Source organism: Peromyscus maniculatus, chromosome 21, assembly GCF_049852395.1.
Source record: "Peromyscus maniculatus bairdii isolate BWxNUB_F1_BW_parent chromosome 21, HU_Pman_BW_mat_3.1, whole genome shotgun sequence".
Classification (NCBI taxonomy): Eukaryota; Metazoa; Chordata; class Mammalia; order Rodentia; family Cricetidae; genus Peromyscus; species Peromyscus maniculatus.
The window spans coordinates 12,587,908-12,613,696 of NC_134872.1; the positions used below are offsets into that span (position 1 = coordinate 12,587,908).

At 47.9% G+C, this 25,789-nt stretch overlaps 1 protein-coding gene across 7 annotated transcripts in view; it reads left to right on the top strand.

The window, feature by feature from the left end:
- Window positions 1–25,223, top strand: part of Dip2a (disco interacting protein 2 homolog A) — an 88,714-nt gene extending 63,491 nt beyond the window's left edge. For 4 of the 7 annotated variants that reach the window (XM_015986214.3, XM_042266267.2, XM_042266269.2 and 1 more), the window contains 19 exons: window positions 199–326; window positions 3,889–4,003; window positions 5,642–5,843; window positions 6,462–6,571; window positions 6,656–6,736; window positions 8,276–8,399; window positions 10,491–10,612; window positions 10,752–10,863; window positions 12,260–12,369; window positions 13,079–13,209; window positions 14,199–14,367; window positions 14,709–14,879; window positions 16,063–16,092; window positions 17,058–17,119; window positions 17,344–17,401; window positions 18,977–19,051; window positions 21,797–21,971; window positions 22,641–22,764; window positions 23,396–25,223. In XM_015986214.3, coding sequence (XP_015841700.3) covers window positions 199–326; window positions 3,889–4,003; window positions 5,642–5,843; window positions 6,462–6,571; window positions 6,656–6,736; window positions 8,276–8,399; window positions 10,491–10,612; window positions 10,752–10,863; window positions 12,260–12,369; window positions 13,079–13,209; window positions 14,199–14,367; window positions 14,709–14,879; window positions 16,063–16,092; window positions 17,058–17,119; window positions 17,344–17,401; window positions 18,977–19,051; window positions 21,797–21,971; window positions 22,641–22,764; window positions 23,396–23,648 — 2,352 coding nt within the window. In that variant the 3' untranslated portion in view covers window positions 23,649–25,223. Of the gene's footprint in view, window positions 1–198; window positions 327–3,888; window positions 4,004–5,641; window positions 5,844–6,461; window positions 6,572–6,655; window positions 6,737–8,275; window positions 8,400–10,490; window positions 10,613–10,751; window positions 10,864–12,259; window positions 12,370–13,047; window positions 13,210–14,198; window positions 14,368–14,708; window positions 14,880–16,062; window positions 16,093–17,057; window positions 17,120–17,343; window positions 17,402–18,976; window positions 19,052–21,796; window positions 21,972–22,640; window positions 22,765–23,395 lie in introns of all 7 variants that reach the window. The other 3 variants (XM_006992552.4, XM_076558617.1, XR_013046913.1) reach the window with 2 other exon arrangements.
- The last annotated feature ends 566 nt before the right edge of the window (window positions 25,224–25,789 follow it).

A 25,789-nucleotide genomic window follows, 5' to 3' on the forward strand; every position in this document is an offset into this window, starting at 1 on the left:
TTCACCTACTCACCCACAGCGTTCTAGCCCATTTGTCGTGACACCCTTCCCCACCCTTCAGTGCCACCCTTAACCCACCTAGTCTGTCCCACCCGACTGAGTACTGAAGGGCAATCACTTTTTTGACCCTGTGTGAGGTGCTGGGTTCTCTGTCCTGTCAAATTCTTCTCATGAGGCCTGACCACACCCTTTTCTCAGGACAACCTGGTCTTCGTCGTGGGCAAGCTGGACGGGCTGATGGTTGTAGGAGTACGCAGACATAATGCAGATGACATTGTAGCTACTGCCCTGGCCGTGGAGCCCATGAAGTTTGTCTACAGAGGCAGGTGAAGCGCTGCGGACCCTGCTCCTGGGTTCAGATCTCGTCTGTACTAAAGTCTGGGAAGTCCTTGTAGCAGAGAAAAGCCAGTAAACCCGAGTTTGCAAATATATCAGAAAAGTTACCCAAAGAGAGAGAAAACTGTTTGCATTAGTGATAGCAGAGCTAAATGTCTTCATTTTCCATTTTGTTCAGTTCCTTAAGAGAGTAAAGTCTGGGACTGGAGAGGTGTCTCAGAGATTAAGAGCACTGTGTTCGATTCCAGCACCACTAGGAAGGTGTAATTCCAGTTCCAGGTATCTGACACCCTATTCTAGCCTCCTCAGGCACTAGGCACACACATGGAACATAGGTGTATATGCAGGTAAAACATCCATATTCAACCAACAAACAAGTTAATTAAAATTTCAAAAGGAAGCTGGGTGGTGGCGGCAGCACACGCCTCTAATCCCACACCCGGGGGTGGGGCAGAGGCAGGTGGATCTCTGTGAGTTTGAGGCCAGCCTGGTCTGCAGAGTGAGATCCAGGACAGTCAGGGCTACACAGAGAAACCCTGTCTCAAAAAACAAAAACAAAACACAAACAATGCAGAAGGAGAGTAAGATCCCAATACATGATTGGGTGAAAGGCCGAACGAAGGGCTGTCGGCTGCTGAGAAGTGAGGAGATACCAGCTCCCTCGTTGTCTCGTGAGCAGTGCCACTCTGTGACTACTGAGGGCAGACTCTTCTTTCTAGTAGGATTTTGGAAGACACAACGTATTCGTTGCTCCTGGAATAAAATGTCCTCAGCTTTGCTGTATTTATCAAGCAAAGGCGTTAGAGACTCTCATGTCTCTCGAGCAGATGACTGTGCCTCTGGGCCTTGACACAGTGGGGAAGGGTTTGAGAAGGGATTTTGTCTAGCTCCTCCCGCTCCTGAGTTCTTTGTCCTTTGGTCTGTCCAGCCACTGCCTTTACATTTTCTTCTTCTCAAAAGGATGTGTAAGTGCCTTTTTTTTTTTTTTTTTTTAACTTCAGTTATTGTACCTGTGAGCCAGGCTAGGCCCTGCCTTTGAACATGCACTAAAGAAATAATTAGGGAGTCATAGCAAGTGGGCAAAAGGTGGTAGTGGTCTGGGGCACAAATACCTTGCCAATGGTTTGTCCCCTGAAGCAGAAACTCAGATGTTATAGGTAGAGATGTCCATGGAGATGCTCATTAGGGATATATACTTCCTGGTTTTGAATGAGTTGGGGAGACTGCTTCTTCACATCCTACTGGACCTGAGCAAGTACCTTGATAAAGTCAGGCCAGCCCAAGTGACTTACTGATGTGGGGTGATTTTGTTCTGTAAACAGGGTAGCCTGCCTGCTTCTTCCTGGGACCTGAGGAATACAGGCATCTCAGTGAGTGGACATTCTGGATAATGTAGAAAATCAGATTAAGAAACTACTCCAGAATAAAGAAATAGAAAGTTGAAAGGAATTAGGAAAAGGGGTAGGAGAGAGAAAGGGAATCCAGTTAGGAACTCGGGAGGAGGGTGTGCATGAAGCTGAAAAGCTGTCTGCAGGTTCGGGAAGCTGGCACACTCGACTCAGGGCCAGCTGTTCTTACTTGGAAAGCTGTGGGGATGCTGAACAGAATGTGACAGACTTCCAGCCACAGTGGAACTGATTTCCTGAGATGGCAGAGGAATGTTTTCAGGTTCTAACCTAAATTTTCTGCCTGTCCTCGTTGTTTTCGTGATAAACACCATGACCGAAAACAACTTGGGGAGCAAATGGTTTATTTCATCTTACACCTTACAGTTCATCACAGAGGGAAGTCAGGGCGAGAGCTCAAGGAAGGGACCTGGAGGCAGCAACCGGAGCAGAGACCACAGAGGACCACTGCTGATGGGCTTGCTGTCTGTGTCTTGCTCAGCTTGCTTTCTTATATAACCTAGGACCGCATGCCTAGGCTTGGTATCACCCACAGTGGGCTGGACCTTCTCACATCAATCATTAGTCAAGAAAATGTTCAACAGACTTGCCTTCAAGCCAGTGTAGTGGTAGAGACCTTTTCTTAATTAAAAGGTTTCCTCTTCCCAGATAACCCTAGCCTGTAACAAGCTGACAAAAAACTAAACAGCACAGTGCCTATCTATATTGTCCCTTAACTTGTGGAATCTCAGGCATATGGATTTCGGGAATTTTGTCACAATAAATTCCGTATTGAAAAACTTAGACAACGTATTAGGGAAGTAAATTTAGGAATGCTGCAAGAAGAACGACAGGAAGCCAGCACTGAGGAAAGCTTGCCGGATAAAACAGTGTGTGAGTGGGGTGTAGATGCTGTGTTACAGAACACGTGGGCATACTAGCTAAAGGAGAAGGTAAGAAAACATCTGTCTGTGATGACACAGAATTAGAGGGGTAGACATTCTCACATAAGGGGTTTGGTGGGGAAACCCGACTTTTTAACTTTGATGGAAGAAGACAGAGATAACCTTGCTAGTCCAAAACAGTAAGAAAGGTGCTTATGCACACACAGGCAAATACATACACAAACAAGAGCAGGCACACGAACACAAGAAAGGAAGGAAGGAAGGGGGGAAGGAAGGGAGTTCAGCCCTGGAACCCACATTGTGGACAGTGAGAACTGACTCCTGGAGGGTTTCCTCTGACCACACAGGAGCTGCCAGGTGCACATGCTGTAGGAAAACATGAAACATTAAGTTGGTTTATTCTTATGTTATGTGCATGGGTATTTTGCCTATATACCTGTGTACCATATGTGTGCCTGGTGCCCACGGAGTCCGGAAAAGGGCATCAGAGTCCCTGGGACTGGAGTTACAGATCACTAGCTACCATGTAGTTGCTTGGAATCAAACCTAGGTCTTCCCGAAGAGCAGCCAGTGCTCTTAACCTCTGGGCCATCTCTTCAGTCCTTAGGGAGAGAAATGTAAATGGAAGAGGACTTGCTGAAAATCTGTAAAGTTGGGTAGTAGAAACAAGTCCAAATAAATCAGTCACAATTAATATTAATCAACTCATTATTGAAGGATTTGATCTTTTGTTTACAAAGTAAAACTTTTAAAGAGTTATTCACAAGGAAATGTTACCTTAACATTAGAATGAAGACATTTTCCCCTTCACAGTGAGATTCATGTGTCCTAGTCCAGCCTTAATATGAGAGGAGGTGCCTAGTCTCATTGCAACTTGATATACCATGGCAGTTGATACATCCATGGGAGACTTGCCCTTTTTGAAGGGAAACGGAGGAGGAAGAGTAGAGTGGGAGGGGTGGGTGGGGGAGAGACTGGGAGGGGAGGAGGGAGGGAGGGAGAACTGCAGTTGGGATTTAAAAACAAGGAAAAATAAATACGAAGAAAGCTTTTAAACAGTTGTGCTTAGTACTACAATCTTCCCATTTTGTGAGTTGAAACTGTTTCGGCTGTAATACTCGAGATTAGAATGACAGGTTACTTCGTGCGTTTACAAAAAGTCATGTGTTGACTACCCAGAACTTGGCATCTTTCGTGTAGCCCTGGTTGAGAGGGGGAACAGCACACTTCTGTATAGCCACTTCGCCTTTGCCTTCCCCCAGGATCGCTGTGTTCTCCGTGACTGTGCTGCACGATGACCGGATTGTCTTGGTGGCTGAACAGCGGCCTGACGCCTCAGAGGAAGACAGCTTCCAGTGGATGAGCTGTGTGCTGCAGGTGGGCATACGGGGATGGTCACTGTCCCCAGCACATGTCTATAGATGACAGACAGTTAGAGGGGAAACAGACGTCTGCGCCACGAGGGTCAGAGAGGCCACGCTTTGTTATAGAGCATTTCAGGCTTGTCAAGTGTAAACAAAACATAGTAGCCCCCCATTTCCATCACACTGCTTCATGTGTACCTCCATAAATACCATTAACATATCTTAAAATTAACAGTTCAAATTTCCTTAACTGTCTAGTGGTTATTTGGTATGACACTGTCACGACATAGGTAGGGACAAGTTCTTTTCAGTCTGTAGATGCCCCTGTCATTTTGGTGGCAGTTTTGAGGAAAGCAGGTTGTGGAGTGGCATTTCCTCAGTCTGACCTGACGTGTCTGCCCTGTTCAGTGGATCTGGAGGCTTGGCTGGAATAGGCCAGTTTTCTGGCCAGACCCCTGTTGAAGGTGGTTCAGGGAGCCTGGGGCCCCCCTTTGTTGGTACTCGTATGTCCTGTGCTTGTGATCTATTGATTTTGTGGCAGTCACACTGTGACTTTTTCATCCATCCTTCCTCATTAACTGGAACATACAGGAAGGAAAGATAGCGAATGGATTTCAGAGTCTGACTCCTTCGGGGTGATCCCTGAGTTGGCCTGTTTCCTCATGAACTATGTCTGTGTTTCAATGTGTTGTAGCTATGACCGTTACCATTCAGAGGTCAATGGGAGTCTCTTGACACACAGCCTGAGGTCTCTGAGGCCACAGTAGGAACAGGTAGGCCAGACACAAGGGTGCCTGTCCTGTGCAGTCTTGAGTAGGATATTGGGGGCCACTGTCTGTGAACTTGACCTTACTCCAGGTATCACTTAGTCATTACTGGTTATTGCTTAGTCATGACCTTGGGCCCTTTTCAGAAGACAGAATAGAAAATGTTTGTAAGATTCTATGTATTCTGAATTTATGCTGAGAGTTCTTATTCAAACTCAAGACCATACAATTTCCTCTTACATCAGTGTCCTCCTGTCAATGTAGTGGCCAACAGCTAGGCAGTATCACCCAGTGACTTCTGGCCACTGGGCTCCAGTGTCCCACAGTGTGGTCTCCGTGCTGACCCAGACAGGAGAGCTGTGAACAGCTCACATGATTTTGCAATTCTCTTCCTTTGAGCACTTCTCCCTGAGGATCAACTATCAAGACTGTTTAAAGCCACATTAAACTGAGCCTCTGAACCATGCCGCTAGCTAAATTCTGATTGAGTACATTCTTTTTACTTTCAGTTATTAGGGGCTGCTTTTTACACTTCAGTGGTTGTGTTTGAAATATAAACATAATTCCAAGTTCAGGATGTCCAACTTCTGTCATTTTTGGTTCACCTCATCCCAGCTAGAGGCCTCACTATGATTTTGTGGCTACTGAGCTTTATGTTTTTTAATAAAAGCAGTTACATAGGTTTATGTGTTTGTGTCTGTAAACTCTGTGTCTTATGGTAGAAAGAGGCACGCTCTCCACCTTCTTTGCGTAACGAGATGTTTCAGAGGTCGCTCGGCCTCCTGGACCTCTGCACTTCAGTTTTCTGTTCTGTGTGCTGCCCCCTTCCAGTTCTTGCCCCTGTGGGCTGGCAGCACACGCTCAGCAGAGTTCTTGCCTTGCAGGCCATCGACAGCATCCACCAGGTGGGTGTGTACTGTTTGGCCCTCGTTCCTGCCAACACCTTGCCCAAGGCTCCTCTTGGAGGAATTCACATTTCCGAAACCAAGCAGCGCTTTCTGGAAGGGATGCTACACCCATGCAATGTGTTGATGTGCCCTCACACCTGTGTTACCAACCTTCCCAAGCCTCGCCAGAAGCAGCCAGGTTAGTTGTGCCCAATAAAAGACTTAATAAGTCTGGCTTTAAAATTGATGTTGACTGCAGTCCTGGCTGGGGATACAGCTGCACTGGGTCTTGCAATAGTAAGTACCCACCTCTGGTCCTGGGGTTAAGGATCAGAGTGTGTATGCACCAGCTCCTAGTTCACAAAAGGGGGCGTTGCTGGTGCATCTGCCTGCCTGTTGGTTTCTATCTGCTTGTTAGGAACCAGTTTTAATGGTAAATTCAAGGGTAGCTCCTTGGAGGTAGAAATGATGTCTATAAGCAGATGTGGGCTCTGGAATCCAAGGAGCCTCTGGTGGCCATTAGGTTGCCAGAATGGAAGTTTCTCAAGGGCCAATTTCCTGTGTCTGATTTAACACAAAACTAAGTGTAAAGACCAGTTTAACTATTGTATTCAGTTTGTCATTGCTTTGGTTATATAAGTAGGAAAAGCTAACTTTATTTTACTGATTGTATTTAAGAGTGATTCTGAATATTTTTATTTTAAGAAAAGAGTCAAATACCCAATTCAGGTATGTTTCAAAAGTATCAAGTGTTTTATATATAAGTGACATTTATGGATCAGAAGTTCCCAACTTGTCATTTGGAATATGTTTATAGAAGTTGGACCAGCCTCAATGATTGTTGGGAACCTAGTTGCTGGAAAAAGGATTGCGCAGGCCTCTGGGAGAGAGCTGGCCCACCTGGAGGACAGCGACCAGGCACGGAAGGTACTGGGCGGCTCCTGGGGGGCGGAGGGGTGTGTGTGGCATCCAAGACACCGTGTGCATGCCAAGCCTCCTTTCTCTGTGCAGTTCCTGTTCCTGGCGGATGTGCTGCAGTGGCGAGCTCACACCACCCCCGACCACCCACTCTTCTTGTTGCTGAATGCCAAGGTAAGTGCACGGCTTTGGAGGTCTTTCCACTTCGTCATTTCCAAGTCCTCCTTATTTTTGTTAGGACAATAGAAAGCTATTGGGTTCTGATCCCTTCTGTGGCAGGGTTCTCTCTGCCTGTTGCTTTTCTTGTAGAGACCTGTGCTTTGTGCAGTTGACAAAAAGTCTTTCTGTTTGACTTTGTAGTTATCTGGAAAATTTTTGTCAGCTCCGTTTTCTTGCTAGGAACTGTGTCTGTGTAAATACTTGGGCTTATGAGCTGAAAGGGAATGTTTATGTGATCACCTTAGGCATGCAGACTCGGTACATTTGCGTAGATCTTTGAAATGGCAAACACTGTTTGCTGCTCCACCCTGCTTCTCCTCTGAGGCTGAGAATTCACTGTCGTGTGGTCTGAATACCTGTTAATGCTCTGCACCACACTCAGAATGCCTGGACTCTAAAGGAGAGTCTATATCCCCCACATTGCAAGATTACAGAAACAAGCATTGTGGAGACCTTGTGTGACTCCCCAGCCAGCTTCATCAACCATGCTTTAAGAGACCTTGATTTTTGTCACAAAGGGCAGGTACCATGATATCAGAAAATGCAAGAAGTTAGACCCTGGTACTCTTTGCTCATCCAGAGATTTGCTTTTTTATTTAGTTTTATCTGACAGGATCTTGTTGTATATCCCAGGCTGGCTTTCAACTCTCTATCTTCCTTTCTCAGCCTCAAGTGTAGCACAGGCCTCTGCCTCCATGCTCAAGTCGTTCAGAGTGTTTATTGATGCCCACTGTGATTAAACAACAGAAAATCTTCTTCGTTAAAAACTGAAGTTTTGCTGGGCGGTGGTGGCGCACGCCTTTAATCCCAGCACTCTGGAGGCAGAGGCAGGCGGATCTCTGTGAGTTGGAGGCCAGCCTGGTCTCCAAAGTGAGTTCCAGGAAAGGCGCAAAGCTACACAGAGAAACCCTGTCTCGGGGGGGGGGGGGGGGGGGGGGACACAAAACAAAACAAAAACTGAAGTTTCTTATGTGAGAGGCTGTCTTGCTTCCTGGTGTGTCTCCATAAACGTCCATCTGATAGTTGAATTCTAAGTTATGCTGACAGATAGTGATTGTCAGTGAAGACGTAGTCAGCTTGTGGGGGAGAGCCTCCAGATGAGTGGAGAGAAGTGGAAATGTGAATGAACACTGGACAGAGACCAGAGGGCAATGTCCTGTGGGCTGGAAGTGGGGAAGCCAGTGAGACAGGTCTCAGGGAAAGGATTCGGGGATTCAGATGGGTCCCAGGGATGGGTATTCTGGCTTTTTACACTCTTTGGCTCTGTCAGGTATGAGTGAAGTATTTACCTTTCTAGGCTCAGGTTGGGCCACACAGAGATGCCCAGCCCTCGGCTCCAAGCATCTGTACTACGGAGCCTGGTATTGCCTAGCATTGACATAGTTGGATGGCTAACTACGGGAGCCCAGTGTGCAGGAGGATGCACAGGTACCAGAGCAGACGCTCTTCGGTCTGAACATGCCAGCCTCCCAATGAACTTGATTTCTTCTCCAGGGTACCGTCACCAGCACTGCAACCTGTATCCAGCTGCACAAAAGGGCTGAGAGAGTGGCCGCGGCGCTGATGGAAAAGGGGCGGCTGGATGCTGGGGACCACGTGGCCTTGGTCTATCCCCCAGGTACAGGCGCCCAAGACCCTCTCCTGGCCTTTGGAACCTGAGCTCGGCCCCTCCTCACTCTTGTGATGCCAGTGCCTCCGTGGACCCTTTGGGTGGGACCTCTGCCCCTAGTGGTCTTGGTAGCTTTTCTGCTGTCAGGGTGACAGGTTCTCAGGCTTGTCCTGTGTGTCTCACTAGAGCTAGACTCTTCACCCGTCCAGGCACAACATCTCAGAACAAGGGATGGGGGTGAGGGAGGGGGCAGCTATTGCTGCTGGCTGCTGTGAGCAGAGCTAGACTTGAATGCATAGTTGTGTTTCTTAGAGAGTTCCTGGTTCATACTGTCTCTTCCTACTCAAGTTCAAACTACAGGGTTTTACTAAACCTCTTCCCTAAGATCGCTTCCCCACTCTAAAGCCCCTGCTTCTTTAGGACAGTTGTTCTCCTAAGGCTGCAGACCTTTAGTCCCTCGTGTGGTGGTGGTGACCACCAGCCATAAAGTTATTCTCATTGTTAATTCATTCATAACTGTAATTTTGCTACTGTTATGAATCATGATACAAATATCTGATCTCCAGGAGATCTGATATGTGACCCCTATGAGAAGGTCATTCAACCCCCAAAGAGCCCAAGAACCACTGCTTTAGGACATAGCAAGATTGGAATGCCCTATTATTACACATTTTTTTGATATCCTTCACTACATGCCACATTCTCAAAATAATTATGACAGTTCCTCAGGCACCTTGGTGATTTTTTTTTTTTAAAGAACAAGTTGAACTTTTTGGCATGTGTTCACTTGTACTCCACCCACTTTTTTCATGGAGAAGTGAAGCCAGGACCTTGCACACGCTGGGCAGGTGCTCTGTCTCACCCTCTTACTAGGGCTGCGGCAGATGGCAGATACTATTCTCAGACAGTGGCTGCCACAGCTTCATTCTCCCTTCATACTGTCCCGTGTCTACAGTTCTGTACCAGCTGTGTATGTCCCCTTAGCACATCTGTCTCAGCCCCTGGGAAGTGATTTTCTAGATCTCCTTTCCTGGAGGACTCCTTAGGGAGCCATGTGGGATCAGCACTCACTTTATGCTCCATGAAAACCCCTGGTGTATGTGATCAACCACTGCTGTCTTCAGCCATTGCTCCATTGTTCCTGGCATAACAAAGGCAGTGCCCTCTCCACCCGAAACAGCCCCGTTGCTCTAGTGGGCGAAATCTTTTACTGAGTTTGCCTTTGTGACAAATGTAGACCTTTCCCTGTCTAATGTCATCGAGTTAACGTTGATTGTTCATGCTCAGTACTCTCATGTCCAGGGTCTTTCCGAATGTGACTCTTCATGTCTTTTAATCGAAGAACGTTTCTTAAACGTCATCTTCCCACTGTGCCCTCTGATCCCTTGCTTCTCTCCTTCTGTTCCTTCCATCTGTGGGGCTTTATCTGCCTTTAGTAACTGACATTTCCTCTTCTCTTATCTCCTTCCCACTCAAAGTTTTAAATGTCATCCTTATCTTTTATCTTAAGACTTTGTTGTCTTGTGTTCCTTCAAGCTGCATCTTTATCTTGAAATGAATTTTTAAAATTTCTATTCATGTCTGATTTTTTTAAAAAATTCTGGTTTCTATTAATATTATTCTCCAATGCATTTTAATATGTTTTGCGATAGACTGTTAAGTTTTCATAGCTGTCTGAAGGAATGGCTCCTCTTGATGTGGTGGCTGGGGAAACGCCACTGCAAGCAGTGTGTCTCAAAGGTTGTCCTCTGAGGTCTGTGTATGCAGACTTGTCCAGCCCTTGTAGCACCTGGGTCTGGTGGACCAAAGGTCTGCTACTGCTGTGCGGGACAAGGATCTTCCTACTACGTATGTGAGCACCTGGTGTACCCCCGCCCCACATCTTCATGGCCCTTCCCGAGACCCCCTCCCAGGGTCTCTCAGGGGTGCCCTCCTCTCTGTACATACTATCAGTGCTAGGTTTGGTGAACTCCAACCTTATCATTTGGAGTTAACCATGGCTGTATCAAAAGGAAATCATGCCTGCTTGTCCTCATCAGACCTGAAATTGTATGCCTACACTCTTGATCCCAGTGTTGACCATGCACCCTGTCTCCCCAGGGGTTGATCTCATCGCTGCGTTCTATGGCTGCCTGTACTGTGGCTGTGTGCCTGTCACTGTGCGACCCCCACACCCCCAGAACCTTGGCACCACATTGCCCACTGTGAAGATGATTGTAGAGGTACGCGCTCCCTGCTGGCGGGCCATGTCCTCTGGGCGGGGTCACTGTGCTGGTCGTGCATGCTCTTCTCTGCAGAGTGGTGTGCAGATGAGTGGCTAGGCTTACAGCTTACTTGGGTTCTTGCCTCCATGTGACACAGGTCAGCAAATCTGCGTGTGTCCTTAGCACGCAGGCCATTACACGGCTGCTCAGGTCCAAAGAAGCGGCTGCCGCTGTAGATGTCAGGACCTGGCCCACCATCCTAGATACAGGTATGTGTCTCCAGCAGCTGCCCCGCAGAGACAGACTGTTGCTTTCTTCCCTGAAGGCTTTCTGTCGATGGTGTTAACACTGGTGACATGAAGACAAAAGCACGAGGGAGCTGGAGAGAGGACTCAGTGGTTAAGAGCACTCGTTGCTCCTGCAGAGGACTGGGATGTGGTTGTCAGCACCCATGCCTGTAACTCTAGTACCAAGGGATCCAGTAGTGCATGTGTGTGTGCGTGTGCGTGTGCGTGTGCGTGTGCGTGTGTGTGTATGCACACACACTCAGAAATACATATATACACATAAAATAACACATTGAAAACATATAGTTCAGATAAACAGATCGGCTTTGTTAATGACTAGATGCCTTCTTGGGTTTACCTGGTAGAGCGGACACAGTGTTCGGGGGGCACTGGATGCCACTGTTGCACACATGGCCTGGCTTCCTGTCTAGGACCTGAGGTCTTCTCCACTCTGGGCCTACTGTGAGCAGTCCCCATGCTCATGTTAGGACTGAGATCCTGTTCCCCACTGCCTCCTGCCGACATAGTTAGCTGGCAGTTGTCTACATGTTTTTGCTGACTCCTTGGGGGCACAGTTTTCCCTGTGTACCCCCTAGAATCCCTGTCATTATCACTGGTGAATGCCCTCATGCCCCTTGAGATACCGTCACACCAGCTGGGAAGAAGCTGTGTCTTATGGTTGAGTCACCAGGACGGGCTAAGGGCAGCTGTGCTTTGCAGATGGAGACCGCTCGGCCTAGCAGACCCCCAGCACCACTAGGGACCGAGTACTGGCTTCTGAGTGGCAGGAACCTCCTTTTCCACCATACCCGTGCATTCTGAAGTTCTGCTTCATATGGAAGCCAGAGACTAATGTAGCTGTGTGCCTGATACTGTGGCAGGCATGAGGAACTAGTACGGGGGCAGCTGATACGGGCCAGGGGTCAGGCTCTGTGCTCCAGCTGGCCAGAATCCTTCAGTCTCAAGAGCTCAGCCTTGCCCTTCTTGAACCTGTGCCCGTTGGTACAGCAGACAGTAGCAGTGTTTACCTCATGAACTTGAAGCACACAGACCCCAAGAGTCTATCTGCCTGGCTAGTCTTGTAGCTCTGGCACAGCCTCTGCAATATTGGTGTATCCTCAGCACCCCGGCCTCCCCCATTTAGCAGTGAAGTGCTTTCTCCTGTTCCCGTCAGCATCCAGACTCCACACCCACAGAACAGGCATGGTGAGCCTGCACCAGTGATCGCCCCTGAAAGAGTGAGCTTCCCCACATGCCAACACAATACACCCCCGGCTCTCTGGTAGCCTGTCTTTGGTGACAGATCTGTCTCGGGGGAAGTTGAAGCTTTTACTTGTGTAGGCTGTGACGTTAGTCACTGGTGTCTTCTATTTAACAGATGACATTCCAAAAAAGAAGGTGGCTAGCATTTTCAGACCCCCCTCCCCAGATGTGCTTGCGTACCTGGACTTCAGTGTGTCGACTACAGGGATCTTAGCTGGAGTAAAGGTAGGACCTCACGGGTGCCTGTTGGCTTCAACCTCATGGGAACACTGAGGGGATGGGCAGGGGTGAGGCTACAAATAGGAAGGGTGTGCGTTGTCGCTTTAGGCAGATGTTTCTTATTCAAAGTACAAAGCAGCAATATTGTGTCTTAAAATTTATCTTAAACATTGGTGAAAGCCAAAATCAGGCACCTGAGAATATTGCACATTTTGCTGCTGTCTGGACTCCAGATTGAGGTGACTTTGCTGAGTTTATTTCATGTGAATCAAAAGTACACTTAAAGCAACTGGTATGAGAGCTCAGCATTAAGAGCACTGGCTGCTCTTGCAGAGGAGCCAGGTTCCTGGCACCTATTTCAGGCGGCTTGCAGCCACATGTAATTCCAGTTCCAGGGGATTTGACCGCCTCTTCTGGCCTCCACGGACACCAGCCATGCACATGGTGTACATAAACCGTACACATAAATAAAACAAATAAATCATTTTACAATAGTGCAGATAGAATGTTATTTACTGGCATAGGATCTTGTTGCAGAGATTTCTATGTGCAGTTTTTGTGGGTATTATCCAGGTTCTATGGGGGTATGAGCCACCCATCTTCTTAGGAAGTGATATGGAGCTGCATGCCCAGCCAACCACGGTACATAGCAGACATGGCCTCTAACCCTTTCTTCCTTCACAGCCCTGAGCAGGCCTTTTCTTCACTCCTGCAGATGTCACATGCAGCCACAAGTGCCTTGTGCCGCTCCATAAAGCTTCAGTGTGAGCTGTACCCCTCACGGCAGATTGCCATCTGCCTGGACCCTTACTGTGGTCTCGGCTTTGCACTGTGGTGTCTGTGCAGGTGAGGGCATGCACCCATTGCTCCTGGGGCCTGTGTGGCTTGTGTGATTCTTCAGAACTTAAGACCCTTAAATGGTTTTTTGAGTGTCTAGCAATCTTAAGAAGTGTGAATGGGTTTGTTTGCTGGTTAGAATCTGGGTTTACAACTTAATAAAAGAGTAAAAATAGTCAGGCATGGTGAAATACGCCTTTATCACAGCACTTGGTATTCAGAAGTAGGTGGACTTCTAAATTTGAGGCTAGACTAGTCTACATAGCAAGTTCCAGGCCAGCTAGGCCTGTATAGTAAGACCCTGTCTCAAAAAAGAAAGAAAGAAAAGAGAAGAGAAGAAAAAGAAATGAAGGCCAGCATGGTGGCTCAGAAAGTGAAGACACTTGCTGTGCCAACCCGAGTTCAATCCCTGAACCCACCTCAAAGTGAGAGGAGAAAAGACTGTGAAGTTGCCCCTGACCTGTACTAATGCACCATGGAATATGCACCTACATATATGCCTCACACACACACAATCATTTAAAAAAAAGGAAAAGACTAAAAGTGTTTTTCATTAAATACAAACACTGCCCATCATTAGTGATTGGTAAGAGGCAGTGGTAGTGCACTCCTTTAATCCCAGCACTCGGGAGGCAGAGGCAGGAGGATCTCTGTGAATTGGAGGCCAGCCTAGTCCACAGAGTGAGTTTCAGGTCTACACAGAGAAACCCTGTCTCGAAGGAAAAAAAAAATAGTGATTGGGAAGAATCTTCTGGTCATTCAAATGCTAAAAAGTAGTGGTGACCCCCTCAGTACGCAGGCAGCCTCTTCCATACATTGTTCCCGATGTTTTTGATTGATGGGTGGAGTGCAGGGCCACACTGCACAGTGTGTTTCTGCGAAACTCCCACTGAACTCAGAACAGACTTGTGCCCATTCAGGCTGGAGAAATGGCCTATGTGAGGAAGGAGCCTGGGGCTCAGTGCACTGGCTCCGTCCGACTGTCTTTCTCCTCACAGTGTCTATTCCGGACACCAGTCAGTGCTCGTCCCCCCCCTGGAGCTGGAGAGCAACGTGTCCCTCTGGCTGTCTGCTGTCAGCCAGTACAAGGCCCGTGTGACCTTCTGTTCCTACTCAGTGATGGAGATGTGCACCAAGGGTCTGGGTGCACAGACAGGTGCCCTTAGGGTGAGTGCCACGCTGGGCTACACAGCCACGGTGGTTCTTCCAAGCACACATCCATCTGCCAAGGTCTCTTCCCCAGCTGCACACCCAGGGGAGAGGAGGGAGTGTGAGGAGGCGGGACAGGGGTTGGTCATAGGCTTTCAGGGTCCTCACCAGTGCTTCTGTGCTTAGAATTCCCTAGACGAAGGCAGAACTAGAGGAAGTGGGTTTGTGTTCCAACCTGCCTTTATGTGCCCAGATCTGCAGCCAGACCCCATGGGTATCCCACAGAAATTCCTTTGGACAGTCAGTGCTGAGGGCCCCAGACTGTGTGTGTTGTCGAATGACTTCTTGCTCTTCTCCAGATGAAGGGGGTAAACCTGTCCTGTGTGCGCACCTGCATGGTCGTGGCTGAGGAGCGGCCCCGGATCTCATTGACACAGTCCTTTTCCAAGCTGTTCAAAGACCTGGGCCTCCCTGCACGCGCTGTGAGCACCACCTTTGGGTGCAGGGTCAATGTGGCCATCTGTCTCCAGGTAAGCTGGTTACACCTAGGATCACTGACACCTGCACCAGAGAATAACGTGTTCCTAGACTGACACTAGAACATAGCTTTATCTCTCTCTCCACCTTGGAGTTGTGGATGTTACATTTCCACATAACTGTTCAGCTTTGAGAACTATGAGGAGTTTGTTTAGAAAGACACACTATTCTTTATGATGAACAGGACTGTTTAGATAGCAAAAAAAGGTTGTTTTTGAGCAGTGACTATTGTATCTATGAACATTTCTAAGTTAAATATTATATGAAGATAATCTTTAAAAGCAAGATTGAACTTGCGTTCCTAAGAAATCCATAGTAAATTGTGAATCTTTTGTGAGTTTGAGCCTAGCCTGGTCTACACAGTAAATTCCAAATAGCCATGGCTACATAGAGAGACTTGCTTTTAAAAAACAAACATACATGTATATATATATATATATATATATATATATATATATATATATATATATATATATATATATATGTATATATATATGTATGTATACACATACATACATGTTATACATGTACAAAGTTTAAATTGGAGCACTAATAAGGGTGATCATTTGTATTGTCCACTTTAGTTTAGGACTGTCACTGAAGTAGTAACCTAAGAAGTTTCAGAATTGACAGGAGTATCACAAGGCTTTTTCAGTAGCTATCCCTGTTTTCTGATTTTTATACTAGTCTCTATTTCACTTCTTTCTAAGAATTTCTTAAAGCCAAGTACTTATCAGCTATCTACATATCAAATGCTGAAATCTCCACAAAGTACCCTTTCTGGGTTCCCGAAGCATGTGCTCGGCATGTACCCTATTCTCTTGGTGGCTCATGTGCAGGGCAGGTCTTGGCTCCAGAGTCTACACCTGTCTAGAAGGTGTCACCCCGATTCCCACCTCCTTTTGGGGATGCCCCCTCAACCATGAAAAGGCTCTGCTCTGACTGTCGTAAGTTCCAGATGACGGCGTGGCCAGAAGAGACTAGGGGTACCACTGTCAGCATGTGAGCGCCACGCGCAGTGGCAGAACTTGTAACATAGATCTGTGTTTGCTCTTTAAGATACAGTGATGTGCTCTTCTCTCTCACGGTGTTTCTCATGTGGCCTGGGGCCTTCTGTTTGTTTCCTGTGCTATTTCCTCCCTGTCTCCCTCTGCTGGCCGCCCTGGCCTCTGTCAGCCCAACAGGCTGGGAAAACTAGCTGAGCAGGTAGGACCTTGCCCGAGCCCTCGACCTTGCTAGTGTCTCCATGTCTGTCACCCCCACTTCCTGCTCCTTACCCCCACCCCGCTTCTGAGTTCATGTGATCTTCTGGTGGATTCCAGAATACATGTTTCTTTTACTGTCTTGGTTTATTCACAATGAGAATTATTTGACTTTACAAGAGCTCCTTTGTAGCCGAACGTAAAGGAAAGTTCTCAGAGGTTACGGAGGGGTTAGTCTGTCTAGACTCTTCAGGGAATGATGTGGACCAAGGTATCCATTTAATTTGATGTTTCTTGTCAATAAAATAGCAATACTAGGCCAATGGGGTGGGGTGGCCCAGCAGGTAGAGGTGCTTGCTACCAAGCCTGATGTCCTGGGTTCAGTCCCTGGGACCTACAAGGTGGAAGAAGAGAATTGACTCCCCAGGTTGTCCTCTGACCTCCACATGCATGCTGTAGGCATATGGGTGTGCCTGCAGTTAAATAAATGTAACAATAAACCTCGTTAAGTGACGGTACTGTCCGGCGCATCCTGCCAGTGTGACACTCAAGTTGTCTGGCCCACCCAAGCATCCGCTGCACTTGGTCCTGAGTAGAGTAAGTGACACTCCAGACCCTGACTTGACGCTGGGTGGAAATGTCCCCAGCCTGCAGTATTGTCTCGGCACAGCAGAGGCTAGCAGGGGGATGAAACTAATCAGAACTGACGTCACAATTCCAGGGTTGGATGTTTTCATTCACAGTGCCTGAGTGTTTTGCTCAGTATCATCTAGCCAAGTAGCTGTTTGGCTGGGCAGCATCAGTTCTGCCCTGGGGACCGTGAGCCCTTGTGCAGACTGGTTGCAAGATGCACGGCTTCTCTTCTGGGTGTCCTAAACAGCCTGGGAGGAGCTGCCACATGGCCCCGCTTGTGAAACTGGGCGGAACACAAGAATTCTGAAGGAAATTCCTCTGTTCTTCTCCTTCCAGGGCACCACAGGCCCAGATCCCACGACTGTCTATGTGGACATGCGGGCACTGCGTCACGACAGGTACTGCCCCTCCCCCTCTGCATGGCCTCATTGTCCATATGCTGACTAAGTGCCGCAGGCTGGGTTTGTCCGAATTGGGTATCTCCAGTGTCCTGTGTGGTGATGATGCTGGCCAAGGCGGGGACACTTGCACCCGTGAGGTGACATTGGGGGCTCACTCGGGCACATGTGATTTGCCCTTTTAGAAAATTTTATTGTGAATTTTTTTCTTTGTCAATTTTTAGGGTTCGTTTGGTGGAACGGGGTTCTCCGCATAGCCTGCCATTGATGGAGTCTGGAAAGGTAGTAGAAGTTGGTGTGGACGGTCCTGGGATGCATGTTCCTAGTGAATATGATATCATCTGGGGGGTGGGATTGGCCACTGAAGAGCCTAGAAATGTGAAATTAGAGATTTGGATGCTCAGAGCTTAGAGCCCATGGTTGGAGCACCAGGAACAGGCGCAGAGAAGGGACCTGCCCCTTCGCAGACAGTGGCAGGACATGAGGCGGGTAGGCTGCGGGTCAAGGGCCCTCCCTCGTGCTTCCAGTCACAAAGGGCAGCCCTGATCCAGGACTGGACGTGACAGGAACATGTGCTCTTCCATGGTGACAGTAGAGAAGAGGCCCCACCAGGGCACAACCAGAGGAGGTGTGCCATCTAAGCCAGTCTTGGCCTAGTGAGGCCCCCAGAAACCTCCAGGGTTGGGAGGGGCTGAATCTGCCTGAGAATGCACACATAGGAATATGAGCCACTGTGGGGTCAGTAGAGCAAACCCTGGAAGACGGGCGTCCTCAGAAGCAAGAGAGGTCAAGGAAGGACGACTAGGCAGGGAGAGAGTCAGACAGGCCAGCGGAGTGGGCACATGCTGCCTGCCCAACTGCACAGCAGCCTCTTTGTAGCCAGGATCATCTGAGGTTCCCAGGGCTGCTTCTACATGTACGTTAGCCCCAGAGGCAGGAACTGGAACTTGGCCACCCCAAACCTCCATAGCTACTGCCCTGGCCACGGCTGTCTTTTAGGAGGGAAGGCAGGTGATCAGAGAGAACTATTTGACATGTTTTCCCCTCCTCACTACCTTTAGGAATCCTCTTTATACCTGTCCCCACCTTGTCCATGTATGGCTGCTCCATAATTATTTTACACACTGCTTTTCAGGAGTAACATGGGCCTGGTAGATTTGTATTCTGAGTCCTTTGGTTTCAGGATTCAGGTGGACCACAGAGAGAGCAGAGTATAGACTCTGCATCAGCGCATCGGGAGACAGAACTACTCAGCAGTGTAGAACAAGGAGATTTCTGCTGTCTATTATTAGTCCACGCATTCCCGCAGCCCCTCCTCCACTTTTCTGAGGGCCACATTGTCACCCTCTGTTTCATTCATGAGGAGACTGGGGACACAAAGCAGGTGGCTGGACTTCCAAAGCAGGGTGACCTGATCCATGTACAGAGGACTCAGAACTGAGTGTAGTAAGCTCAGCAGGGCACTTGGCCGCTCAGGGGCTGCCAGCACAGAGTAGCTCCCAGGTTCAGGACTTCCCCGCCGACAGATGCCTAGTGAGACAGGCTGGGAAGGATTATAGTTGGCTTTCTGCAGGGAGAAGCACCTGTGGGATGGGTAGAGGATCCCCAGGATGCTCTCCCAGTAAAGAAGACAGGGCCCGTTTTCAGGACCAGGGCCATTTTGTTCAGAGTCACAGTGTATTTCCGTTAGTGCCTCGTCTTTTAAAATGCTACTAAACTCCCTGATCTGTAGTCAGTCCTGCTGACCAGCTTCCTCAGCTTCCGTGGCAGAAAGGGAAGGCTGTGTGAGGAGTGGGACTTGCCGCTGCGGCTGAGTCGGAAGTCTAGGAGGTTTCTTTAACAGCTTTCCTCCTGCAGATCCTCCCAGGAGTGAAGGTCATCATTGCACATACTGAGACCAAAGGGCCCCTCGGAGATTCACATCTAGGTGAGGTAAGTGCTGCCGGGGGCTGGGTGTGGACCAGTGTAACAGCCTTCCCTCCCCTCCATTCAGAATTCCCTTAGAATTCAGGAATTCTAAACCTTTTGGGACTCCATATGTCTTTTTGAAAAGATCTGTTTTTATTATTCCTGTGTGTGTGTGTGTGTGTGTGTGTGTGTGTGTGTGTGTGTGTGTGTGTGTTCTGTGGGTGTGCACACAAGTGCAGGTGTCTGTAGATGCCAGAGGCTGGGATCTTTCCTGGAGCTGGAGCCACAGGTGGTTGTGAGCCACCGGAGGTGGGTGCTTGAAGCCAAACTCAGGTCCTCTGGAAGAGCAGCAAGTGTTCTCAGCTGCTTTCCAACTTCCAACTTTCCAACTTGTCCTTTGAGAATCTAGAAGTCGTCTCTTTCTTACCTCTCCTGCACTCTTAGACTCTGCTGGTATATAGGGCCTCACAGCATATGGGGAAAGATGCCTCTCCTCTCACTGGGTTTCCCCACCAATCAAGTTATGAGGGTACTGGGGTACCAGGAGAGTCACATGGGACCATCAGCAGCCCAGGGAACAGGAATAGCTGCTTTGGGCAGAACTGGTCAGCCACTCCTTAAAACTTGGTATTGCATCAGAGCCAAGGTCACAGACCCAGTAGCAATCAAACACTGGCCAGGTTCAAGGCCACACAGGACGTTATTCCAGGCTCAGGATCCTTGGTGTCCCAAAGACTCAGCCATGTATGAGGCAATTATGGCACACAGAGGCTATCATAGGTTTTAGGTAGATAGGTTATCTTGCTCACAGGGGCAGGAGAGTCCCTCACTTCCAGGTAATAGGTAGGTATACCATTCACACAAGGGCAGTGAACAGGTGTTCTTCCTCGGTCATGAAGAGTAGGCCAGTGGAGCCTGTCACAGACAGTGGGAAAGTGGGGTCCATCATTCATGGGTACTGGGTAGGTAGAGTACTTCACTCACTAAAGCGGGGAACTAACAAGGCAACTCCACGTAGTTTATCTGGTAGTTAAAAGAGGTTTATACAACCAGTAAAGGGGTCAGTTACAGTATCCAGGAGAGGTGAGGTGCAGTCCAACGTGATTCTCTGAAGAACCCTGACTTGGTCTGCCATCCAGCATCCAGGATCATGAGGAGCCAAGAGAGCTGGCATGTACACATCTTGGGTCTTAAGGGCTCCCGTCTCATCCACACCCCAGGGGCAGGTACTGGATGCCTCACTAGGGGCAGTGCTTCAAGGTCAAAGCTGGAACAGCCACCCACTACAACTCAGGGAGTGGGCATGTGGGGTCCTCACTCAGAGGCAATGGCAAAAAAGGCTCTTTACTCACAGTAGTGAGCAGGTTGCGGGGTTCCCTCAGTTGTGTTCAGTGGGAAGATAGGGCCCCTCACTTATGGGCAGGGGCCAAGTAGGTCCCCAGTTCACGGGCACTAGGTAAGGGCAAGGAGAGCCTGCAAGGGAGTACCCACAAGACATGGGAGTCCGAGCTGAATGGGGGACCTGCTCCTCCAGGGGGCTGCCCTCCTTTGTGCTTGTCTTTTTGGAAGTTGCTGTATGACATTGTTAGTGTGGGCAGCTTCGTGGGGTCTGGGTGGGCTCTGTCTCGGAGGCCCCTCGGCACTTCTGAGGACTATAGGCACACACCTATAGACTTTGGTCTATTCATGGATGCGTATCAACTCACACCTGATTATCCTGCATGAATGCACTTGACAACAGGTGCACAGGGGTGTTGTGGACACCAGTGTGCCATTCACATGGTTTAGTCATGAGTGAGAGAGCAGCTGTGTGTTCTCCACACACAGTGCACGTGAACAACACACTACCCCCATTCTCTCTCACTTCACTGTCGTTTGATATATGAAAGTGGAAACATATCCAGATAGGACAGAGCCATACAGATACCATTCCCGGAACAAAGGAACAATTTATTCTAGAAGAGGTTATGCTGGGTGCACACGTGTGTGTGTGTGTGTGTGTGTGTGTGTGTGTGTGTGCACGCACACACATACACACGCACACGCACACGCGCACACACACACACACGGTTCTAGTAATCAGGAAGCTGAAGTAGGAGGATTATGAATTGGATGCCAGCCTGAGCTACATAGCAAGACCATGTGTGGCCAGAAGATTTCTTGTGTCCCGGCCTGCCGGTGGTCAGGACAAATCTCTCCCACTCAAGTCCCCCAAGTAAACGCAGAGGCTTATATTAATTATAACTGCATGGTCATGGCTCAGGCATTTATCTAGCTAGCTCTATATCTTAAATTAGCCCATAACTATTAATCTATGTATGGCCACATGTTCCATGACTTTACCTGTGTCCCATTACATGTTGCTCCTTGGGCAGCTTGCTGGTGTCTCCCTCACCTTCTTCCTGTCTCTCTCTTTGAATTTCCCACCTGCCTCTAAGCTGCCTTGCCATAGGCCAAATGGTTTTATTAATCAACCAATCAGAGCAACACAAATCACAGCGTACAGAAAGACGTTCCCCCATCAACCCTGTCTAAAAGGAGGAGGAGGATTGGGTGGGGGGAGGAAGGAAGAAAAAGAATAATAGTAATTAATCATATTTGTGTTTGCTCTCTATGCTTGTGGTTATATTCAGTTCACAAAATAAGACATTGGAAATGCTCCCCTTGCCTTTCTGGTGTTATCAAGAGGTCATCTTGGGCCATAGACTCTGCAGGACAGAATCAGTACTCAGTGATTTGCTTGTCCTCTTGCCTACCCCTGTCCACTAGATCTGGGTGAGCAGTCCCCACAATGCCACTGGGTATTACACGGTCTATGGGGAGGAGACACTTCATGCTGACCACTTCAGTGCCCGGCTGAGCTTTGGAGATACCCAGACGATTTGGGCGAGGACTGGCTACCTTGGCTTTCTTCGCAGGACAGAGCTGACTGACGCCAGTGGAGGTAAGAGCTCTTGGGTGAAGGGCTTGCCCTAGCACTACAGGGATTGGGGTTCTGTTGCTGTAGCTTGGGAGCCCTGAATTACCTGAAATGCCCCCCACCCCACATACACCACTGGCCATAATTTGTGTTGTTCAGTGTGGGGTAGAGAATAGGCGCCCATACACTTTGCTCTGTTCCTCCTCCTGTTTCTGCCCCTCACAGTCTCAGACTGTGACAGCTGTTGGCCATACGCTGTGAGGTTCCCCCCAAGTGACATAGCCATCCCAGAAACTTCATTCTTAATCGCACGGCTCTTCAGTCATATGTGGTGCCCTTTCCACCCTGATGAGGCCAAGCTGTGATGGTTGCCCCAAAGGGCTGGGCCTTGCAGGCCTAACATCTGGAGTCAGAGCTTTGTAGCCTGTGGTTGCCACACCATTCTGTAGCTAAAATGATTTAAAACATACTAACCTACACTGCTTTAACTACTGAGATTGTTGACCACTGCACAGGTAAAACTTAAACTGTTGACATCTCCACCAGTCCTCTTGGCTTGAAGCACAAGAACCGAGAGATGATGGTGTCGTGGCCTCCATGTGGCACAGGGCATCTGGCAGGGTTCATACACAGAGGGTAGGCAGACTCACTGTGTAACTTGCTTCCTAAGCATGCACATACTCATGTTCACAGAGCGACATGATGCACTGTATGTTGTTGGGTCTCTGGATGAAACGCTAGAACTGAGAGGCATGCGGTACCACCCCATCGACATAGAAACCTCTGTGATCCGCGCACACAGGAGCATTGCAGAATGGTAAGAGCTGATGGAGGGACTTCCTGTGCTGTTCTTCCAGCCTCTCCTTGGGCATGAGCACTGCACACAGGGCAGCACCAGGCACTCTTCTGCCATGACCACAGTCCCCACACACGTACAGTTCCTGGTGAACTGGATTGCCTTCACCTTCCCCCAGTGGACCTGCACCTCTTACCTATTCTAGACACATTTCTACAACACAGCACCAGAGAAGGCCTCCATGTCTTCTGCTTTTCCTGATCAGGTTTAAATCACACAGCTGTATGATTCGGCATACAGGCAAAATGTGAGACTGCCGCTGTTCTCATTCTGAAGTCTTTCTAGTTTAAATGTGATTTACTTTTTAAAACGGTGGTGAGCCATATCTCTTTATTCTGCAGGGAGCTTCGCCTGGGACAAGCACAGCTTTGTTCTTGATTCTTATCAAGATAGTTTTTGATTTTTATCAAGAAAGTTGGAGTAGATATTCCTGTAAGACACAGTTAGTCCAGCTTTAAGATTATAAATGGTGTTGAGTGGCAGTGCTCGGCCCATGAATGGAAGCAGGTATCTCTGCTAACTCTGGCATACTTTCCAAGCATCTGCTTGCTCCCAGTGCTGTTCATGTCTGTGACTGTCTGCTCTCCTTCAGTGCTGTGTTTACCTGGACCAATCTGCTGGTGGTAGTGGTGGAGCTGGACGGTCTGGAGCAGGATGCCCTGGACCTAGTAGCGCTGGTGACCAATGTCGTGCTGGAGGAACACTACCTTGTGGTGGGTGTGGTGGTCATCGTAGATCCTGGAGTGATCCCCATCAACTCTCGGGGTGAGAAGCAACGCATGCACCTGCGTGATGGCTTCCTGGCTGACCAGCTGGACCCCATCTATGTGGCCTACAATATGTGAGTGTGGCTGGACGGAGCTGGGAGTGTGACCCAGCAGAGGTGTAAGGCCAAGATGAGCTGCACTGTTGATGCCCTGGGAGAAGGGATTTCAGGCTTCATCAGTTCACTCTCGTGTGTGCTTTTCTGATCCTCTCAACAGCGTCCTGACTGTCATGTTAGAACATATCTGAATCAACTAAAGAAATGTTCTGGGGCTGCCAAGTATATTTACCAAAACGTGGGTGACTGGGAAGGGAAGGAAAGGCCTGGTGTTATGCTGTGGACATTGCCAACACCATGGCTGTTCTCCGCTATACTGCGAGCTTGCACTTTCTTACTCTAAAAAATATTCCTGATTTCTAAATATATAATTTCCTGATTATTTATTCCCATTTGTAATAACAAGCATATATGTAAAGTCTATGCTGGAGAGAACTTTTGAGCCAAGCCTGCCTAGGAAGGCTGATATAAGGAGCAGCCCCGCTCTCCGCATCCCCAGACGCCTCTGAGCCGCACAGCTTCCTTTGCCAGTGTGATTATTGGAGCAGATGTGCCTGGCTGTCTGCGTGTGTTGTCACTGATGCCCAGTAAGTGCCATTCGGACTGTTTAGTTAGATCTACTTCAGAAACATAAGCCAGCCTTTCATTTAAAATCACTTTCCTAGCCTAAACTAAGTTCTCATGACGCCACAATATTAATTCTTCTCATGAATTATACTGAATTATTTTTATGAACAGATCTGGAAGCCTAAGTGGCAACCTAAGGTTGTACCCATGTGCTAGCTGGGTCTCTTACACACTTGAGTTGCCATGGGAACCTGGCTGTCTGGGATGGACACAGCTGCAGCCTCTTGGCTTTGCATTTGAGTTATGTGCCTATAAAAATTTGGCCAAACCATTTTTAGTTATTTTATTCAAACTTGAAATCCAAGTGATCTAATATTGTACTTACGTCAGAAAAGAGAATGTAAAATCCTTTAGATACATCTAAGAATTTGAAGTCCAGCATGAGTCTAAGATTATTTTTATATGACTAATCAAAGATTAATGTTATCGAGTTGTTGGGGTTTAGGGACTTTCAAGGGTAGAGAAGTTTATGAATCATACCTGCTTCACTGAGACAGCTAGGTTTTTCTCGAGTTAGCCTGGATTTGTGCTTCAATGAGTCCAGCTAACTGGTCCTCCTCTCGCATCTCACTCTTGGAAAGCACTGTGTGCAATAGCCCTTTTTCCTCATGGTATCAAACTGTGGTGTAGTATGTGCAAACATACTGGAATTTTAATAATCCTGTTAAAATTGTGTACAGAATCCATGTAACTTATTACTTGGCATCAGAGGTTTAGCAACAGACTGAAGAAGGTTCGCAGTAAATGACTGAGAAGCGAACAGACTACCTAGCCACAGTCTCAATGTTGTAGTTTTATAGTAAACAGCGCTTGTAAACTTTTTGTATTAAAAACTCAGTGGCAGTAAGAACGTATCTGGTAAGTTAAGATTTTAAGAATTGTATTAAAATGTTTTAAAGTTACTCTCTGGGAATTCTGTATATCACACTAATTTTTTATATCATGTTAATAAAAGCTATTGACTTTGTAATTCTGCATTTTGAAATGTGTGAAAGGGTTTTTAAAAATTCCCCAAATAGGATGTATTTTATTAATGCATTATTTCTTTCAGAAATACAAGAACAATTAGGCTTACAGTATAAAATCTAGAAAACACATTGAAGTGTAAGAAAGGAAATTTAAAATCTTTTACAGTCCTACTTATGAGTAATGGCAGTCTTAGTATTGCCATGAATCTCAGGGATTTTTAACCTTTAAAAAATTTTTTTTCTTGCAAAATTAGGACCATATTTTATAATCTGCTTTTGTACCTAATAAATTGCAGACTTTTGAATCTGTCACATACATTCTTTACACGTCTTAATGACAGCATCGTGTGGTGTGCATGACTGCGCACAGCACTTCCTGGGCTGCTGTACCAGCACCACCCACCATTGCGCATTGGGTTACCTCCCTGATGCCTGCTTCATCTCCGCAGAGGCATTCCCGCCTGGCTTCAGTTCTACTGGTAGCATGGGTAGGTCAGTGTGTGGTGCGTGTGGTGCCTGGATACCCATTACCCCCAGAAGGGCCATATAGGAGAGGTCATGGTCTGGT